The 20,825-nt window shown below is 38.9% G+C and overlaps 1 protein-coding gene across 7 annotated transcripts in view; it reads right to left on the bottom strand.

Moving 5' to 3' along the window:
- Positions 1-3,824: 3,824 nt before the first annotated feature.
- The window catches only part of atp2b1a (ATPase plasma membrane Ca2+ transporting 1a), a 37,630-nt gene continuing 20,629 nt past the window's right edge, over positions 3,825-20,825 (bottom strand). For 5 of the 7 annotated variants that reach the window (XM_055189589.2, XM_055189588.2, XM_055189590.2 and 2 more), the window contains exons 9-22: positions 19,035-19,249; positions 18,498-18,740; positions 17,551-17,792; positions 16,856-17,093; positions 16,426-16,605; positions 16,256-16,343; positions 16,070-16,176; positions 14,272-14,463; positions 13,259-13,472; positions 12,105-12,316; positions 11,901-12,008; positions 11,545-11,733; positions 11,145-11,231; positions 3,825-4,770 (exon numbers count right to left, since the gene is read on the bottom strand). In XM_055189589.2, the coding sequence (XP_055045564.2) occupies positions 4,441-4,770; positions 11,145-11,231; positions 11,545-11,733; positions 11,901-12,008; positions 12,105-12,316; positions 13,259-13,472; positions 14,272-14,463; positions 16,070-16,176; positions 16,256-16,343; positions 16,426-16,605; positions 16,856-17,093; positions 17,551-17,792; positions 18,498-18,740; positions 19,035-19,249 (2,645 nt within the window). In that variant the 3' untranslated portion in view covers positions 3,825-4,440. Of the gene's footprint in view, positions 4,771-11,065; positions 11,232-11,544; positions 11,734-11,900; positions 12,009-12,104; positions 12,317-13,258; positions 13,473-14,271; positions 14,464-16,069; positions 16,177-16,255; positions 16,344-16,425; positions 16,606-16,855; positions 17,094-17,550; positions 17,793-18,497; positions 18,741-19,034; positions 19,250-20,825 lie in introns of all 7 variants that reach the window. The other 2 variants (XM_055189594.2, XM_073868342.1) reach the window with 2 other exon arrangements.

The following is a 20,825-nucleotide window of genomic DNA, read 5'->3' as shown; positions in this document are numbered from 1 at the left end:
ACCAGTTTCAATATCGGTAATTAATATTAATAAGACGACGGTAAATTTGTGGTTGCCTTCATTCTTACAATTACCACAGCAGAATTTTAAGCTATTTTTCATTAAATAAAATATGTTGTTGTTAATGAATGCAAATTAATTTTCATCTCATTATATAATTTATCATTAACACGTATATGACACTAAGACAAAAACACTTATTGTCATCAGTCTCCTAAATACAGTTAATAAAGTCCTGTAAAGTTGGGTCGTTTATGTTGTAATAATTGATGTGACAACAGCTCCATCTTGTGCATCATTGAAAGAAGGAAATATCTTTGTTGAGGGAGTGAGACTACAAACACCCCTTTTCTCGGTCAAATAGGCACCAAATTTTAAATGTATGTTACATTTCGAGTACAAATATGACACACTTTCAATAAAGATGAATGTTTCTACAGGTGAAATGCCCCTTTAATAAAAACAAACGTATTAAAGTTTAAATTAATAATATTATTATTTTGATTATAATATTAGATGTATTCATACTTTAAAAGGGTGGCAACCATCAGAGCAATGTTAAATCTCATAAATGACAGTAATCTCGAATGCTCAGTTTACTGCTTATGATGGCTTGCTGATCAGTCGGTGTATTGTATTTATGCATTCAGGATTAAACCAACAACTTTACACACAGATGGCAGCTCATTTGACAGTACGGCTTAAGCTTCATGATGTAATTCATAACTTAATGAGCATTCCTGTTAGCAGATGTTATAGTTTGTCACAGATCCCATCAATTACTGGTCTTTGGGAATTTAATATGTATTTGGGAACTATTAGTTATGAAACTGAGAAAATATTGCCTCAATACTTAAAACTTTTGTATTTGAAAGTCTTGGTACAAATCCAAGTTGTTAGGGTTCTTCACTTATCTTTAAAAAAAAGAAAGAAGAAGAATAAAACACACATAGCCATGACAAATCTCAGTGGTTCGGAGTTCAGGGTTTAACTTATCCTTGCTACAATTTGTGCTATATATAAAAGCATCCCTATACTGGGCAGAACCCAAAGGGTTAAGGGTAACAAAGAACCCCTTCTGAATATTGTATAAACTATGCTTCCCTGGTTTTAGATCAGCTCCTATTAAACTGAATACCTGCTTGGCATCTTAAAGAGGACAGTTCACCCAAAAATAAAAATTCAAAGGAAGATATTTCGAGGAATGTTTGTAACCAAACCGATCATGAACCCTTTTCACTTCCAAAGTAGTAAAAAAGAATACTATGGAAGTGAATGGGGCTTCTTTTTTTTAAACATTCCTCAAAATTTATGGAAATTTATACAGGATTGTTATAACATATTAAGTGACAGAATTTTCATTTTAGGTAAACTATTCCTTTAATGACACCTACCACAACACTGAGCTACCAATTTCACCCACCTGTATCTGTGAACATCAGTATCCTGGGTTTGAACCCTGCCTGTAGCACCTAGTATAGTACACCTGTAATTGGTCTCCTGGTACATTAATATTTTAATATCAGAATATTAACCACCCCTTCAAAATGTAAAATAAAATAGTTTATACAGATATTATTCTCAAAAAGTCAAAATATGGACACTTGCGGTCACTGCAGCTGTACCCTTTAAAAGGGTGTACCTGAATCTCAAAAGGTACATATTGGTACCAAATATTTACATTTAGGAAAATAAATATTTGAACACCCTGCTATTTTGCAAGTTCTCCCCCTTAGAAATCATGGATGGGTCTGAAAGTGTCATTGTAAGTGCATGTCCACTGTGAGAGATAAAAAATCCAGAAATCACAATGTATGATTTTTTTTTACTATTTATTTGTATGATACAGCTGCAAATAAGTATTTGAAAACCTGTCTGTCAGCTAGAATTCTGACTCTCAAAGACCTGTTAGTCTGCCTTTAAAATGTCCACCTCCACTCCATTTATTATCCTAAATTAGATGCACCTGTTTGAGGTCGTTTAGCTGCATAAAGACACCTGTCCACCCCATACAATCAGTAAGAATCCAACTACTAACATGTCCAAGACCAAAGAGCTGTCCAAAGAAACTACAGACAAAATTGTACACCTCCACAAGGCTGGAAAGTGCTACGGGGAAATTGCCAAGCAGCTTGGTGAATAAACGTCCACTGTTGGAGCAATCATTAAAAAATGGAAGAAGCTAAACATGACTGTCAATCTCCCTTGGACTGGGGCTCCATGCAAGATCTCATTTTGTGGGGTCTCAATGATCCTAAGAAAGATGAGAAATCAGCCCAGAACTACACGGGAGGAGCTGGTCAATGACCTGAAAAGAGCTGGGACCACCGTTTCCAAGGTTACTGTTGGTAATACACTAAGACGTCATGGTTTGAAATCATGCATGGCACGGAAGGTTCCCCTGCTTAAACCAGCACATGTCCAGGCCCGTCTTAAGTTTGCCAATGACCATTTGGATGATCCAGAGGAGTCATGGGAGAAAGTCATGTGGTCAGATGAGACCAAAATAGAATTTTTTGGTCATAATTCCACTAAACGTGTTTGGAGGAAAATGAATGATGAGTACCATTCCAAGAACACCATCCCTACTGTGAAGCATGGGGGTGGTAGCATCATGCTTTGTTCAAATACTTATTTGCAGCTGTATCATACAAATAAATAGTTTAAAAAAATCATACATTGTGATTTCTGGATTTTTTTTAGATTATGTCTCTCACAGTGGACATGCACCTACGATGACAATTTCAGACCCCTCCATGATTTGAATAAAAGGTGTTCAAATACTTATTTTCCTCACGGTACATATTAGGACCATTTTTAAGGGTACTAGCTGGGTACATACAGTATTCTGACTTTTCCTTACTTGGTGTAAAGAAAAGGGAGAAGTAGATCTCATCAGGGTATCTGTTTGACCCTCTATTAACACAATACACCTGTATGCCAAAAGTAACTGAATTTGTGTGCTAAACGTGAAGGAAAACAGCCCTCAGGTTACACTAAATATCAATTTTTTATTCTTAAAAACCATACACGATACTCGACAAGTTTAAAATGTAACTCTGTTGAATCACGATATCCATTTACACTGCGCAAGATAAACAGACAAAATGTTTTTATTTCCAAACATTAATATTTAAAAAAGGGAAACAACATCCTTAAAACAGTTGGATAAACATTCATTCCCGTTATAGGAAGACGCTATAGAAAAGTTATGGATTCTTTTAATATATATCAGCTCTAAATTGCGAACTTAAGTCGTTTAAATTGAATAAACATGACAAAGAAATAACTTATAAAAATGTGCGGTTGCGATGACTGAAGAAATCTGTATTACTTTCCTCCGTTCCTTCATTGATTTTTCTTTACACACGTTATGTACCAACGAGTGAAGAGAAGCAACAGTCTGAACTGGAATCCTGCTGCTAAAAATCAAGTCTATTCCTAAACATTACAAAAACATAAAATGTTAGTATTATTTTGACTGTACGTTTCATGCTATAAGCCACCCTGAGTATTAAATTACGTGGAGAACCAATCACAACCCTTATTTAAAGATTGCCCCACCCCCCTAGAATAGAATTTATGTAAAATCCCTGTAGGTCTGGTTCAGCAGGTTGAGATGTCCACATAAAAATACACTTTATATTTAAATATATATATATTATATTATATATATTTATATGGTCTGTATCAAAACGTTCCTTAGGGATCTGAAATAAAGTACCCTGTGCTGTGATACCAGTGTACGGCTGTTTTCTTTAAATCCATATAGATTCGGTTTCCAGTACTACAGGTTTTAAAAATATTCGACAAACAATTGCAGCAACGTTTTCTTAACAGCAATCTTTATGGAATAAGAAACAAAAAACTATTTTTCGTATGATCAACAAACAAAAAAGTTAAAGATATCAAACAAAATTTCAAAGCAATTCAATCTTTTCTCCTTTCTTTATTTTTTCTTTTTGACCGAGACAAAAGGAAGACAAAATCTTAAATTAAAACGCTTGACTTTTGTCTACAGCCCCTCCACTTATCTATCCAATCACAAACCTCCTATGGACCTCAATACCTCTGCTCACTGCTATAGAAGCCTTAGTGTTGTCTATTTGGCTAGAAGGTATCTACAACTATATAACAAATAAAACTTATATTTCATTTGTCCCCAGTTTTCAAGAAAAAAAAAAAACAAGTATCTACAAACTTTGTAAACAGACCTGTGTCTTCCAAAAAACATAAATAATTCAAAATATTAACAGCCAAATGAATCAGTGTTTGAATAAGCAAAGGGCAAAAGAACAAAATGTACAAGACCATCCAGAAATAAAGAAGCGAAGGCTAAGAGCTAAGCTCCCAAAAGGTTCCTGGCTCCGCCCCTCTCATCTAAGAGTTCTCCAGGCTTAAGTCTCAGGTGTTGTCTTTCGTACTGAGGGGCGGAGCTAATCAAAGGGACGTCTCTAAGCTGTGCATTGGGCTTCCAGGAGCCGAGGGTGTGGCTGGCTTGCTAGGATCCAAGAAGAGGTGGATGCAACTGTCACCGGCATTATTGTTCTGATTGGGCGATGGTGGGAGAGATGGACTGGGTGTAGCGTTTCTCTTAGTTGGGGCATCGTCCTCTGCGTCCGTGTCGTCGATGAGAGGGATGTGAGGCTCCGAGTCTTCTATTCTGAACTCCGGGTGGGTCATAAAGTTGTGGATGGAGCTGCGAGACTCTGGCTTTTCCAAGCCCTCATAGGGCGACAGCGAACTCCGGAATGCGTTCACCACTCGGATCTATGAAAGAACGGACAGGGTGTAAAGTCAGCTTTAACGCGCACAAACACTTACGGCTAGTTCACACACACCACACTCACACACACGTGTGGACAGGCAAACAATGTTAAACTTCACATTTTAAACGGGTTAAACCTTGGCCAAATGGGCTGGTTTAAATTGATGAGTGGAGAGCAGTGAGGTTAGATCACCAAAACCGTCTTAGAGGGCGTGTGAGCTGTCAGATGTCGTGCAACGGAAAGAGAGCGAGAGAGAGAGAGAGAGTAAAAAAACGAGAAAGAAAACGATAGAGAAATTGAAAGAAAGAGGGAGAGTGAAAGAAAGAATTTGGAAAAAGAGATGGAGAGAAAAAGAGATGACAGAGAAAGTGAAACAAAGAGGGAGAGTGAAAGAGAGAAATTTAAAGAAAGAAAGGGAGAGAGAAAAAAGAGAGAAATTGAAAAAGAGATGGATAGAAAAATTGAGAAAATCAAAGAAAGAAAGGGAGAGAAAGAGAGAAATTGAAAGAAAGAGATAGAGAGACAAGAAATTAAAAGGACAAAAAAATAGAGAAAATCAAAGAAAGAGAGAGGGAGAAAAAGAGAAATTGAAAAAGAGACGGAGAGAAAAATAGAGAAAATCAAAGAAAGAGAGGGAGAGAAAAAGAGAGAAAATCAAAGAAAGAGAGGGAGAGAAAAAAAGAGAAATTGAAAGAAAGAGAGGGAGAGAAAAAGAGAAAATCAAAGAAAGAGAGGGAGAGGAAAAAAAGAGAAATTGAAAGAAAGAGAGGGAGAGAAAAAGAGAAAATCAAAGAAAGAGAGGGAGAGAAAAAGAGAGAAATTGAAAGAAAGAGAAGGAGAGAAAAAGAGAGAAATTGAAAGAAAGAGGGAGAGTGAAAGAAAGAATTTGGAAAAAGAGAGTGAGAGAAAAAGAGAGAAATTGAAAGAAAGAGATGGAGAGACAAGAAAGAAATTAAAAGGACAGAAAAAGAGAGAAATTTAAAGAAAGAGAGGGAGAGAAAAAGAGAGAAATTGAAAGAAAGATGGAGAGAAAAGAGAAAGAGAGAGAGAGAGAGAGAGAGAGAGAAATTAAAAGAAAGAGAATGAGACAAAGAGAGAAATTGAAACAAAGAGGGATAGTTAAAGATATAAATTGAAAGAAAAATAGAGAAATAAAAAGAGAAATTCAAAGAAAGAGAGGGAGAGAAAAAGAGAGAAATTGAAAAAAGAGAGGGAGAGAAAAAGAGAGAAATTGAAAGAAAGAGGGAGAGTGAAAGAAAGAATCTGGAAAAAGAGAGGGAGAGAAAAAGAGAGAAATTGAAAGAAAGAGATAGAGGGACAAGAAAGAAATTAAAAGGAGGACAGAAAAATAGAGAAAATCAAAGAAAGAGAGGGGGAGAAAAAGAGAAATTGAAAAAGAGAAGGAGAGAAAAGAGAAAGAGAGAGAGAGAGAGAGAGAGAGAGAGAGAGAGAGAGAGAAATTAAAAGAAAGAGAATGAGAGAAAGAGAGAAATTGAAAGAGATGGAGAGAAAAAGAGAAATTGAAAAAGAGATGGAGAGAAAAAGAGAGAAAATCAAAGAAAGAGAGGGAGAGAAAAAGAGAGAAATTGAAAGAGAAAGAGATGGAGAGAAAAAGAGAGAAATTGAAAGAAAGAGAGGGAGAGAAAAAGAGAGAAATTGAAAGAAAGAGATGGAGACAAAAAGAGAGAAATTGAAAGAAAGAGAGGGAGAGAAATAGAGAGAAATTGAAGGAAAGAGAGGGAGAGAAAAAGAGAGAAATAAAAGAGAGAAATTGAAAGAAAAAGAGTGAGAGAAAGTGAGAGATAGATGTAGAGAAAGCAAGGGTTAAAGAAAGCTAGAGCATGAGAGAAAGAGGGAGAGAGAGAAAACAAGAGAAGAGGAGGAGCGAGAGAGAGAGAGAGAGAGAGAGAGAGAGAGCAAGACTCTGGTAATGGTGAGTACATTTGTGTTACGGTGAGCTTATCCTCTGATTGAGAGACAGAAATCCTCTTTTCTTTCTGGATTTAAATGAGTACAAATTCAGGAATAACTATCCAAGAACTTGAGGCATCATCTCACTTGAAATATCAAAAACTCCCAAAGCCAATTATTCATAAATACATCAGAGAAAGAGAGAGAACGAGAGGCATAAAAATAATGAGAAAAAGAGACAGAAGAGAGAGATAAAATAACCCCAGAGGACACAGCTCAACACAAAAGGTTAATATTTCTGGGCATGCTTGTATTGAGGGGAGGGATCGATCACTGATTATGTTATGTGAAGAACACGTGAAACTTTGAGCAGCCAAGCAAGTGTAAGCTCACCAGCACAAGTAAATTCACAAACAATCTAAAGAGGCTGAACTCATGCAGAGCAGCGCTACCTTATGTTCAACAGAGGTAAACCTTTGAGTATAGCCCATGACACATTTCACTGAATCTATGAAGGAATATGTGGCAGACAGTGTTATAGCGTTTTCAGCCAGTTTCATTTTGCATTTCATTAGCATAAAAAAGACGAAAATGAAGTCGACACCTCCAAAACAGAATACAAAGTGTCCTAAACAGAGAAAAAGAAAGAACGTTTATTTGACCATTAAAGGTGTGGCCTGGCAGGACCTGGTGAGAAATGGAAAATATTAAATGTGTTAGAATTAGGCCAATTAGCACAGACAGCTGATGGACAAACAGAAATTATATGATTGTGTGGGAGACGGCACTTCGTCTGATTTCCTGTAAAACACAAAGGAAAGACAGACAAAAGAGGAAGAATAAGAAAGAAAAGCTTGCATTTAGTAAAATTAGAAAGAGTGGCAGGGTTCTCATTTCAAATGTCAAATTCCCTAACTTTTCCCTGACTAAAAAGCTGAAGTTCCATGATCTATGAGCCTGGATAATATAATGATATAAAAGTAGCTCCAAATACGTGAAATTAATAAATTTCAATAAACAGCTGTTAAAAGGGATAGTTCACGCAAAAATGAAAATAATGTCACCCTCATGGTTGTTCCAAACTCGCAAGAACTCCGTTCATCCTTGAAACACAGTTTAAGATGTTTTATATTTAGTCCGAGAGCCAGTTGACCCTTCATTGAAAATCTAAGTACGGTACACTGTCCGTGTCCAGAGAGGCAACAAAACATCAAAGTAGTTCATGTGACATCAGTGGGTCAGCCAGAATGTGTTGAAGCATCAAAAATATGTGAGACTAAAGTCAAGTGACTGCAGCAGGGCTCAACGCAAATTATTTTTTTTACTGGCCCGACTAAAAACTATTTCAGTGTCACATATTTAAAATAATATTTCAAACGTCAAATATAATTGTATGCATATGCATTTTATTCATCATTTGTTAGAACAATTGGCAATTTTAAATGTAAACTCTAATTCTGAAATTTCACAATACTTTTATCAGGATCGATAGTTGCAGGTATATCAGGATTTAACTGTTACATTAACTGGTAGAGCAAAACGACGTTAAGACGAAAGTACCCTTTAATTATGGAAGATAATTAAACAATATTAATAAAAAATTGTTATTAATATGCTGTGTTGATACATCTCTTGAAGGGCTTAAAATTGTCTTCATTCATACGTCTAGCCATTAGGGGTGGCACGGTTCACAAAACCCTCGGTTCGGTTCGTATCACGGTTCTATGGTCACGGTTCTCGGTTCAGTACGGTTCTTGTTATTTTTTTAATACTCCAGAAATTGATTATCTTATTAATGTATTAATTATCCATAATTTAGGATACAGTATTAAAAAAAGTAATATCATGTAATCATGCACAAACTGAATTTGACTTTAAGAACATTATTGGGAACATCCCTGATGAAAGCCAGGCGAGATTTTGACACAGCGAGAGGGAAGACATTGATGATTTCAACATGCTTTTCATTTATTTGGCAAAAAAGAGAATGTGTATTGCCATCTACATGAACTTTGTGTGCATTTTTAGCAAACTAAGGTAACTTGCCTTTATCAAAATGCCAACTTCAGTGTAGCTCTAAGATTTATCACTGAGAGGCTGCTTAAATACTGCAGAGAGTATATGTGGACGAGAGAGAAACATAACGTTTACACCTGTAATATTTAAATCCGTCTCTTTTGTCCACTTTTGACCATTTCTGTCCTGATTACTTTAAGGGGCAGTTTATGAAATAAGATCGCGCAACTTTCCCACGCTAGCAAAATGAAACTGCGCGGAAATCAGCCGCTTTCGTTTTATCAACGAAAGGCTAAAAATAGCGCTGAATACGACGTAAAACAGTGTTCATTACCTCAGATTAGATAAATGGTCGGAGAGAAGCCTGTCGCGTGTGGCTGTATCTATTGTTTTATTTCCGCTGTCATCATAGGTAACATAAAATAAAAAATGTTTCCACACACCAAACTTATACGACGCTAGCGCATCCTCCAACTGCGGGCAGACTTCTTTCTCTCTCCCTCTTGCCATTTCTACACGTAACATGACTGGCAGCACTCACTCTCCACACCAGTCACCTCTTCTTCCGCGCGATTCGCGAAAGGGGAACACGCTATCTGAGGTCACATACAGGGCACGAGGCTACATACATTGCGCATGCCATGAACCGTTGAACCGTACGACACACACGCGCTCCGAACCGAGACAAGCGAACCGAACGGTTCGGAATTTTTTCATGAACCGTGCCACCCCTACTAGCCATTAAGTTCAATGGACCAGATGAAGGGTTATCGGCAACCCTTTTGCCAACAGCATGCACGCCAAGTTTTGTTTACGTTAGTTGCTTGTTCCAACAAAAAAAAAAAAAAAAATCGCCTAATTTCTTTCATCATGTTTAACCCCAGTAAATGTCTGCTTAAAAAAAATACGTTTTTATTTGGCCTTATAATTTTTGGGCGCTGTCGTCTTTACGTCTTTTTGCTCTACCAGATGACATAACACAACACGCACAATAGCGTCCACAACAACCAATAAGGTAGGACAAACCTCATAAAATTGCAGAGAAGTTAACGTTTGCAACGCTTAAAATTTATCTCAATGGAAACATTGTATAAGAATACATACAGACAAAATGGCCCCAGGCAAAAAATATATTTTAGTGACTGAAGGTGAAGCAATACTGTTTATTGGCCCGAGTGTATCTCACACTGACCCCGGGCCATCGGGCAGTCCTTTATGTTGAGCCCTGCTGTAGTGGCGCGGATGACGTGTTATCCTCAGACATGTTTTTTTTTTCTTCAAACTTACAGCTTGCGTCTCCCTCAGACTGTAAACTAAGCACAGGCGCATAAAAAAACAGCTGGGGCGCACCAGATAACACGTCAGCCGCGTCACTGCAGTCACGTGACTTCAGTCTCGCGCATGCGCTTCACAACAGACGCGGAAGAGAAGACAATGCTGAATAAAGTCGTAATTTTTATTTTTTTTTTGGACTAAAATGTATTTTGGATGCTTAAACACATTCCAACTGACCCACCGACGTCACATGGACCACCCCGATGATGTTTTTATAACCTCTCTGGACACGGACAGTATACCATACATAGACCCCCAGTGAAGGGCCAACAAGCTCCCGGACCAAATATAAAACATCCCAAACTGTGCTTACAAAGATGAACGGAGGTCTTACGAGTTTAGAACAACATGAGGGTGAGTCATTAATGACATTATTTTTTATTTCTGGGTGAACCATCCCTTTAAATTGTAGTCAGTGGAAGCTTGGACCTGAAAATGGTATTTCTGCTAATTACATTTTCATAAAATGGAAACTAAAATTTAAAGCAAAAACCCTGATATTCCATGACTTGTACAAAAAAATCCCTGACTTTCAATGTAAGGAAAAGACCTTTTAAAATTCCATGATATTCGAGAAATCCCATGCCCCTGGAGTGCCTAAAGTAGTACCACACAAAGAAAGATGTTAAATCAATGTATGAGCAAAAACTGCCGATACCCACGAAAAACGACAAACAGGAGAGAAAGATTACAACTGTGAGAAGTTTATAAAGTGGCAATCCAAAATACTTACCTCTATTTCACAGTGCTAATGGCAACCCATCAATGTGCTCATGGGCGTATACTCAAAACATTTACGAATCGCCGCTGCAGACACACTAGATGTTATTCATCGATGAGAACCAGCCAAAGCCATCAAACAGAACACAGACACATATACCTCGACCCTAAGAGACAGAGGCTCGGAATATACAGCCGTCACATTGAAAAGCGATGTGAAAGATATTTCGGTAAGAGAGATTAGAAGAAGAATGAGGACCGTTAGGCGAGTGGAGGAAATGTTAATTGTCATGCACTAAGAAACACGCACTCACACCCGACAGCGGCAGAAGCGCAGTTGAAGGCGGTAGCAGGAGGTAAGGCTACATGTGTAGGGCTAGAAACATTGGTTACATCGTGCTGTTGGCTGGAGCTGGAGGGCTGGCGCCTCATGGCCGCCTGCAAGGAAACTCCGCTCTGGAACGCACTCACTACATCCATCTGGAAGGAATCAGAGAGTGTGATAGGCCCAGAGAACGCACAGGAGAGAAAAAGACAGAGCATCAGATGAAAGTAAGAAAGGGGAGGTGATAGAGGGAGAAGGGCACCCATATAAAAGACAGGGATAGATAGCAGCCGAGAGCAAAGGCACTGAATTAAGAACAAACCTCCCTGACATGACTTTTGTCATCATAATGCTTTAAAACCCTTTGATTGATATACGAATGCTAATTCAAATCGTAATCCGAGATTCTCAGAAGGAACCGTTCGAGCTTCTGGACTATAAAGTCGTATTAGTTTAAAAAGAGGTTACCTGAGTCTGAATGCGATTGAGGCCTCTAAACCAGAGGATCTGTCCTCTGCGGAGCTCTCGCTCAGCGTAATCGATTTCATCCTGGTCCTCCATTTCCTCCAGCTCCTCATCTGGGATTTCATCCTTCTGCGTTCCGTGCCCCGCCGCCTTCAAGAACTTCAGCCGGCTCGTGGGGATAGAGGAGATGACCTGAACGAGAGAGCGTGTTGATACTTAATGGCTATAAAAAAAAATTGTGCATAATGGCATCCTTTTGTAGTGCAGAAATCGAGTTCACGGCCACAAGGGGGCACTGCTCTACTACTATTGGAGTTTGAATTGGCTTGTGATGGTACAAGAAGCAATACACAGCTCACCTGTCCCCAGAGTAGACACCCGAAGCCCAAGAAGATGCACCATAGCCACTGTTCAATGTTAAGCCCGACGCAGCTGAATGGCTTTCCTCCAAACTGCACAATTACAATCTGAAGCAAGAAAAAAAAAAACTGTTAATAACACTGCTCTCCAGAAAATCTACTGATCAGGAAGCTGGTGCGCAAAGTGATTTATGGACTGTATACCTGAATAACAAATGTCCCAAAGACGATGGAACAGAAGATAAGATTGTTAAAAATGCCTTCGAAGACATTCCGTTCTCCGTGGATCTTTCGTGCGTTGATTTCGTTAAACAGCTGCATCATCACAAATGTGTTGAATACGATGGTGTAGTGCTCGGAAGGGGCGGCGTGAAGAGGAGCATTGCGTCCACTGTCTATGTCGAATATCTTCTCGCCTGTAAGAACAAAAACACCACAACACGAAAATAAGATCCTTTCAGTTTTGTTTTTGATATTGAGGACCAGTGGCGGACGGTGACTTCTTTTTCGAGGGTGCATGGTGTGAAGCTCGGCACAAGATGCATTTAGCCCGTCATGTCAAAATAGGTTTTTGGCACGTCATGTAAACTTATGTGCATCACGTGTCATGTCAAAACAAAAAAAGAGGTTTATGATAAAAGCAACACTTGCGTTTGACAGATACTTGCTTATTCTCATATATAATCAGCATTTTGCGTTAAATTAGTATCTTGCGAGTATTTTGTGAACGTGAGCGTCTCTTTTATCATAAACCCTTTTGACGCGAGTGCAGCAGGCACCTATTTTGACAACACGCATGATGCACACGGTGGTTCACGTGACGCAACGAATGCATATTTTGACATGAGGAGCAACACACGACACTCCGAACACATTTTGAATTTGCGCCCCTCAGAAGAAAAAAAAGTCACCGTCCGCCACTGTTGAGCAGTCCCTCCACAAAAACGTGATTATGCGATCGCATGATTTAATGCATAATCAGCCAAAGTCCGCATATTTACGCGGGGGGCGCATTTTTTCAAATAAGCCACACTTTTGCAGCATAAATTGCAGATTTCCGTTCGCAAAATACATGATTTCATAATCCCCGCATTTTCTTAGCAAAAATCACATATATCTTAGCAGAAAGTTGAAAAATGTTACATTTACTTCACACAAGCGCAGCCATGTCCCCTGTTGCCATGGGAACGTTATTAAGTGACGTGATTATGTGACGTGAACATCATTGAAAAGCTGCAAACAGTTTTTGCAAGTTCCCGCAATTTAAAAAAAAGTGACGCAAGATCAAGGATTTTTGCCTGCAACAATCTCACAAAAAACTTTTTCTGGAAGGACTGATCTAATCTGCTCAACCTTACCGGCAAAGAGTAGAGTGAAGATGATGATGAGCTGGTAGATGGCATGACCCAATATGTTCTTCATCATCGTTCTCGAGATGAGGGGCTTATTCCGGCCGTAAGGCTTTCTCAGCAAAAGAGATTCGGTGGGGGGTTCGGTGGCCAAGGCCAAAGAGGCAAATGTATCCATAATTAGATTCACCCATAACATCTGTACTGCTTTCAAAGGAGAGTCCTGGGAGAGTGAAAAAACAGGAAATGATCATTATGACATCATGCTTTACTGCCACCACCATGATGTTCAAAAACACATTCATTTTCATGAGTTTTATATCTTCGGCAGCAGATAAAATTAGTGCCAAGGCTATAGATAGTGACATCAGCATGATTTTTTGCTATATATATCATACTTCTGCAGCTAGTCATGAGAGGGCCCAGATGGCAATTGTGATTGCTTTTGCATTTCAGCCGAAAGCAAAATCAAATTTGGTAAAAAACATTTTCTGTGGAAACCTATGGCTGCGCGCACCGCGTGGGCTTCCTCATAAGCTACACACAAAATAAGCAGAACATGCTTCATTGGCACATCCGGCCTCATTTATTGTCATCAATGCAAAGCGCCAACGTAATCCTCCCATTCATTATGCGATAATACGAGATCTCAAGCGCAATCACCCAGGCTATCGTTCAATTTAACAGAGGAGAGCTGGTTCAGACTGGTGTTCTGCCAGTGGACAGCGGTACCAGACCGCATGCTGTCTGCCCGTGAGTCTTCCTGCCTCAGACTAACAATTTCCAATCACTTCACACAGGATGGGCAGCAATCAGCTGCTCCCATCAGCCAGCGTGGTGCATCTGTAAAAAGCACGATCCCTGGAGAAAATCTGGGCTATATAGCTTAACAGCTCGGATGGTGAGTCAGCCCTCTCCTCACGGACTTGACCGTGTTTCACGTCAGAATGATGGAATGGATTTTTCAAACCAAGTGCTAAAATGTTTCTGTATAGCGGCTTTGCAATAATGCAAATGGGTACCTGTGTGATGCAAGCTCCTGTAAAGGCCACGATCACAGCCACCACGTTTACGGTAAGCTGAAACTGGAGGAATTTGGAAATGCTGTCGTACACGTTCCTCCCCCACATGACAGCCTTGACGATACTGCTGAAATTGTCGTCGGTGAGAATGATGTCCGAGGCTTCTTTAGCCACGTCTGTTCCAGCGATGCCCTGCACATCAAAAAAGAAGAAAAGTATTAAAAACAAAACTAGTGCATTGAGTCAGATTTTGGATCGACCCACAAAAATAAGGCTGAATGTGATTTTTGTAAGTAGGAATTTTTTTCAAAGGTGGACATAAATTAATTTATGCAGAAATCACAGTGGGTCTCATTTACTTAACACATGTACACACTAATGTGTGCGAGATGCGTACGGATGTTTTCACGAACAAATCGTCAAACTTTCGTTTCAAAATAATTCAAGAACAACTAATACCACATGTACGCAACAATCACGTATGATATAACTAAACTGTATATTAATGTTGATACATAAAATGTACTTGATTTTATACCACGGGCCTGTTAAATGCTTAATGGGCTGTTCTGATTGGTTGAAAGATGTTACACAGATGTTGATTTTTCTGTAAAACGCACACCTGACCTGTCAAATGTCTTATAATAACCATCAGAGCAATGTTGGTGGTAAACGTGGTACAGTATAAGCTAAATTAGTGACTCTGGTCCTTTGTATTATTTAAAAATAATGCAAGCTTCGCATCGGCAGATAATAACTATGATTATGGATTTCTTTTCAAGGTCTTTGGATTCGATGACAAACTGCTCAAAAATTTTCTGTGGACCAGCGCTGTGATGCGAAAAGCCCTTATATGGAGCTGGTTTGGGCGTGTTTTATGCATGTGGTTCATGTAGAACACCCCAAATTCACTTATGTAAGAACAAGTATAAGAACAAACTCATGTGCGTACGTACGTGTTGTGAATTAGGTGGAAAGTTTTAGTGAGAAGTTCAAGTGTGCGTATAAATATGTATAACGTACACAATTATTAGTAGGGATGCACCGAAATGAAAATTCTTGGCCGAAACCGAAAAAAGCAAACCAAGGCCGAAAAACCGAAACCGAAACACCGTAAGAAATTATTATGCCAATTATTAGTACAATTGCATTTATGGCTATCACTGTGTACTAACTAGGGGTGTGTGACGGATCAAAAAACTCACAGTTCGAATCACATTACAGTTTTTGAGGCACAGATCAGATTATTTTTCCGATAAGCAAAAAGCGGGTGGGAAAAATCTAATAAACAAAGAAATTGCAAACATTTATAAAAAAGAACAAAGTTGTACATTAATAAGGTCTGAAATTAGCATTAGGTATAGAAATCAAATTAAATGAATCATAACACAATAAATTAAATATATTATTATTTTTAGAGCTATTTGTCTCTTTGTCATGGGTTGTTTTGATTAACATTAATGACACAATCTGACTGTAATCTATACATACACTCAAGACATAAACAAATAATAATAATAATAATAATAATAATAATAATAATAATAATGCCATTTTCGGCTGGATTTTTTATTTTCGGCCGAAATTTTCGGCGACCAAAATTTCGGTGCACCCCTAATTATTAGTGAATGAGATTGTCTTAAATAGTATTTCAGAACTTTTAAGTGTATAATTTATAAAGAACTTTGCAAAGAGCCACCCAAATTTGGCAAATATTTGTATAACTGAAAATTTGAGATTTACAATCGTTTGAAACTATGTGGAAGCCGATGCGGAAAATTTGTATCCATGCACATACCATTGCAAAACCAACATCTGCCTTTTTTAAGGCGGGGCCATCGTTTGTGCCATCCCCTGTTACCGCCACAACCTGCCTCTGCTCCAAGACAGTGCTATCAATTATGCCTAAAGAAGAGACATACGATGTGTCAAAATAACTACTTTCTACATTGACTTTATCATTCAGGAGTAAATCTCTGAGTACCTTTAACTAGTGTATGTTTGTCTGTAGGTGAAGATCTTGCCAGGACCCGGAGTTTAGGCCATATCTTGTCAATCCGCTCCTGTTCGATCTGAAAAGAGGATAGATGTTATGAGCTTCAGTGTTTGCTTTTGCCTGGGTGGGCTTAGCTGGTAAACGATCGTGGCTCTCACCTCTCCCTTTTCATTACGAATCCGACGGTTGAACTCTTTGCCCTCCAAGCAGAGGAAATCATCCCCAGGCAGCAGAATGCCACACTTACTAGCTATAGCGCGGGCAGTGTTCAGGTTGTCCCCGGTGACCATGCGTACCGTAATTCCAGCACGCTGGCACTTCTTAATGGCATCGGGGACCTGACCAAGATAAAAGATAGAGCGTGACCGAAGAGAGAAAGAGAGAGAGACATAGTAAGCTAATACCAGTGGTTTTTTTATGAGAAAGGTGTTTAACTGTTTTATGTGTAAAGATACTACTGTAAGCTTATCTGGCTAGTAAAACAAAATGCAAAATGAACATTAATCCTTAATTGTTAATGCAAAGGTAAAAAAGATAAGTGTGTCTATTTCTAAGTCTGGATGGTACCAAATTTGCTAGGGCTTGTACCTCTGGTCTGACTGGGTCCTCAATGCCCACCACACAAATACACGTTAGCCTAGTAAGAATTTCAGTCTCATTTTCCCAATTGGGTTCTCCTTCTGAGGCGGGAAAGTCCCTGTAAGCCAGGCAGATGGTCCTCAAACCCTCAGAAGCCATGGGTTCGATCACTCTCTTCACCATGTCATCTCTATCCCTGGGACGAAAAATCTTTGCCTCACCAGTTGCAGTTAGGATTTTGAAACACCTGGATCAGGAAAAAAGAGGGTAAGGCTCAGGTACGGCTCAAGTTAACTCAACCACAGCAAAAACGCCATTTGAGTAATTTCTCAGGGGAAATTATCAGTAACACAGCTTGGCAACTTTGGAGGGGCAGGTGAAAGATTTAATCTGACGATAGATTTGCTGATAAACACCTCTTTAAAAAAGCATTAGAATATATGAGTATACTATGGTCTGTTTTCACACACAAAGCTTAGCTAAAGTCGGGATTAGGCATTAATAAACATGGTGTGTATCTTGAGACAAATCAAATGGCATTGGCTTTATTTAAGATCTGTCAGTGAAAGTTAGTTTCATTTGAGACAGCTCAAATGTGTCTAAGCCTTGTTTGTGAAACCAGGGGTAAGTGTGAGTTTTTAATCTTATTCATGAGAGTGTCCAGTGGTTTATTAATTGGGCATTTATGATCGTGGAAGGCATACTTTCTCAGCAGAATTTCTGAAGCTCCTTTGCTGAATAACCGAAAGCCGCCGTCAGCGTTCTTTAGCACGGTGCCCATGGATTTCCTGACGGAGTTGAAGGTGTAGACTTTGTAAAGCTTCTCTTCGGGGATTTCATTGCGGATTGCTTGATAGTCTTTTTTCAGATCCAAAACAAAGCTCAGCAAGGCACATTCGGTTTTGTTGCCCACCTGACGTTGTAGGCCTCCCTCCTTTTCAGGGGGCTGAAAGATTTAAGAAGGCCACAATAAAATGTGATGACCTTATCAAACAATAAGATTAATCTTATAAGATGCATTTTAACAATGAGCTCACAGAATCTATCAGAATGGTCATTTAAACAATTTTATTCGGACATCTACTTCAAAGTTAACCTAGAGCTGTTATTGTGTTTCATACGTGCCATGTGAGGCTTTTGAGACTTAATTTACTTAAAGGAATCTTCCACTTTCATAAATAAAATTCAGATAATTTCACTCCCATGTCATCCAAGATGTTTATGTCTTTCTTTGTTCAGTCGAGAAGAAATTAATTTTTTTGAAGAAAATGAAGATTTTTCTCCATTTAATGGACATATAGGGGTCCTGCTGGCGTGCTAGTCAAAACAAGTTGTTTTTTTGGGGCGAAAATGACATTCATTTAATCTGCATTGAAACTGTAAACCGTTGAGGTCCACTATATGGAGAAAAATCCTAGAATGTTTTCTTCAAAAATTTTTTTTTTCGACTGAACAAAAAAAGGACAAGCATCTTGGATTATGAAAGTGGAGTAATCCTTTAAGTAGTACTTAATATGACAAGACAGTCATAATATTTTTTAAATATCTTTTTAAATATTAATAATATTTTTTTACAAATATAAAAAACTTTGTTTTGCATGCACATATGGAGAGGCTTGTGTTAGGAGGTGGGTTCCATGCTGGGACTCACCATGATTTTGGTGGTATAACCGCAGTTGACACTGATGCCCAGTATGAGCACGTCCATTATGCTGGCAGGAATGACATCAGGCTCGGGGACCTTCCTGTAGTGCTTGTCAGCGATAAAAACCTGAACAACCCTCATTCGGTTCATGGTCAGAGTACCCGTCTTATCGGAACAGATGGCTGTTGCATTGCCCATGGTTTCACAGGCATCAAGATGCCTCACCAAATTATTATCCTTCATCATTTTCTGAAAAAAATAGTACCAAAGTAAAAAAATAAAAAATCTAATCTGTTTACATCATGCACAATTTATAAGGAAAAAGTCAACAAATCCCTATTAAATAGCTATTACAGTAATATTACTTCTCAGAATTTCTGCTAAGTAAGTGAGGCTGATAATAAATGTGTAGAAAGAAGTGAATACAGATAAATCTATATTCATTCATTAACAAGTTTCATCTACCATAGTCTAAAGGCGGCTATTGTCACACCCTTAAAATGACCAGTAAATACAGATCAGTTAAAGGGGACGGGTACGTACCTTTACGGAATAAGCCAGCGAGATGGTTACAGCCAGAGGAAGTCCCTCAGGGACAGCCACTACCAGCACAGTCACGCCGATGATAAAGAATTTGACGAAGAACTGGATGTAGATGGGTGTGCACTCCGCCGTCCAAGGAAAATTCCGGACCCAGAATGTGTCGACCACAAACAGTACCACCAATATGATTACGGTGACAGCTGACATTATCAGACCTGCACAAAAACACATATACAGAATGTTTTTCATGTTATATGCAGTGTGGGCTCGTGACTGCTCATCCGAGGGGTGCAAATTGAAAATGTGTGTTCTGTGTGTCATGTGTGTTGCTTGTGTTTTCAAAATATGTTTGTTGCACCATGTGCATTATGCGTTTGGTCAAAATAAGAGCCTGCTGCACATGTGTGAAAACTGTTTATGATAAAAGAGATGCTCACGTGCACAAAATACACACAATACACTCCCTTAACACTAAACTCTGATTTCGCATGAGATTATGCGAGAATCTTGCAAACGCGAGCGTCTCTTTTATCATAAACCCTTTAGACGCGTATGCAGCAGGCACTTACTTTGACAAGACATGTGATGCACATAGGATCGCTCGATGTGCAGAACACATTTTGAAATTACGAACCACACACGACGGGCTACATACATGTGACGAACTTCGCATCGAGCGCCCTCGAAAAAAGAAGTCACCGGCCCCACTGGTTGTGTGTGTACATCAATATGATTGGGAATCAAGAACTTGTTTTTATTTAGATGCATGTATAAACAAATTATATAGTTAAATGCACATGAGGACGTGTATTTCCTTCAGTGGTGTCCTATCTGATATAACCCACCACTTCATACCATCATTATGATGCCACAGCTATATAAACCATCAATTTTATACAAAAACGCAGAATAACAGGTTGCTGCATAACAGACAGATATCTCATGCACAGAGTATGAATGCCATATATCATATATTTCCACCCGCAATTGCGGGTGTTTCGAGTAAAATATCTTTTACATTCATACCAGAGTCCTGCATGCGGGGAGATACCCAACTGGGTGGAATAATATTAACTTGTCATCTGCGGTGCAGATGAATCAATAGCCAAGGGTGGACTGTGGAACTAAAACCCAAAGACCATTCTGTCTGGATTCAGTCTCGATTCCATACACATCTTCAGAGACCCGCGATCGTGGATGTATTTTATGTTATAACAGTATCTAACACATACACTATTCATATTCGTACTGTTATAACATTAGATACTTTGGCTGGCGGTGTATGAGTCTTAACGTTTAAAAAAAATTATTTAATTGGATGTTTAAAAAGCGTTCTACCAAGTCCGTGAAAATGTTGACGTTATTGTACGTTTTCTAGATGGCCATAGTGTCACTCGAAATCTGACTGGTTAAAGAAACAGCTTATGCATTTCATTTTAAGCTCAGCAGTTAGTTAGTTAGTTAACTTCAAATTCAAGGACCTTTCAAGGACTTCTCAGGTCCAACACCCCCAAATTCAAGGACCAAATGTGGGGACACATTTCAAGTGAGGGCAAGGTTACATCGAGTAACCTTTTTAGAACTCGCGCTGCCTCACTGCGGTGACACTTTGGGGATGCCTCCAGGGGTAAGTGCGTTTGAATGTGTATATAAAATTCAACCAATGGTGAGGCTTAACGACAAAGAGAGGGTGACACGGGAGCCAGGAAGTATATCGCTATCTGAAAAATTGCCAAAGACAGCGTTACAGGGATGCAGGAAGTATGGCATGGAAGACGCAGCGTCTCGTTT

The sequence above is a fragment of the Misgurnus anguillicaudatus genome, chromosome 1, assembly GCF_027580225.2.
Source record: "Misgurnus anguillicaudatus chromosome 1, ASM2758022v2, whole genome shotgun sequence".
Lineage (NCBI taxonomy): Eukaryota > Metazoa > Chordata > Actinopteri > Cypriniformes > Cobitidae > Misgurnus > Misgurnus anguillicaudatus.
This window is presented reverse-complemented; position numbering and strand designations above follow the sequence as displayed.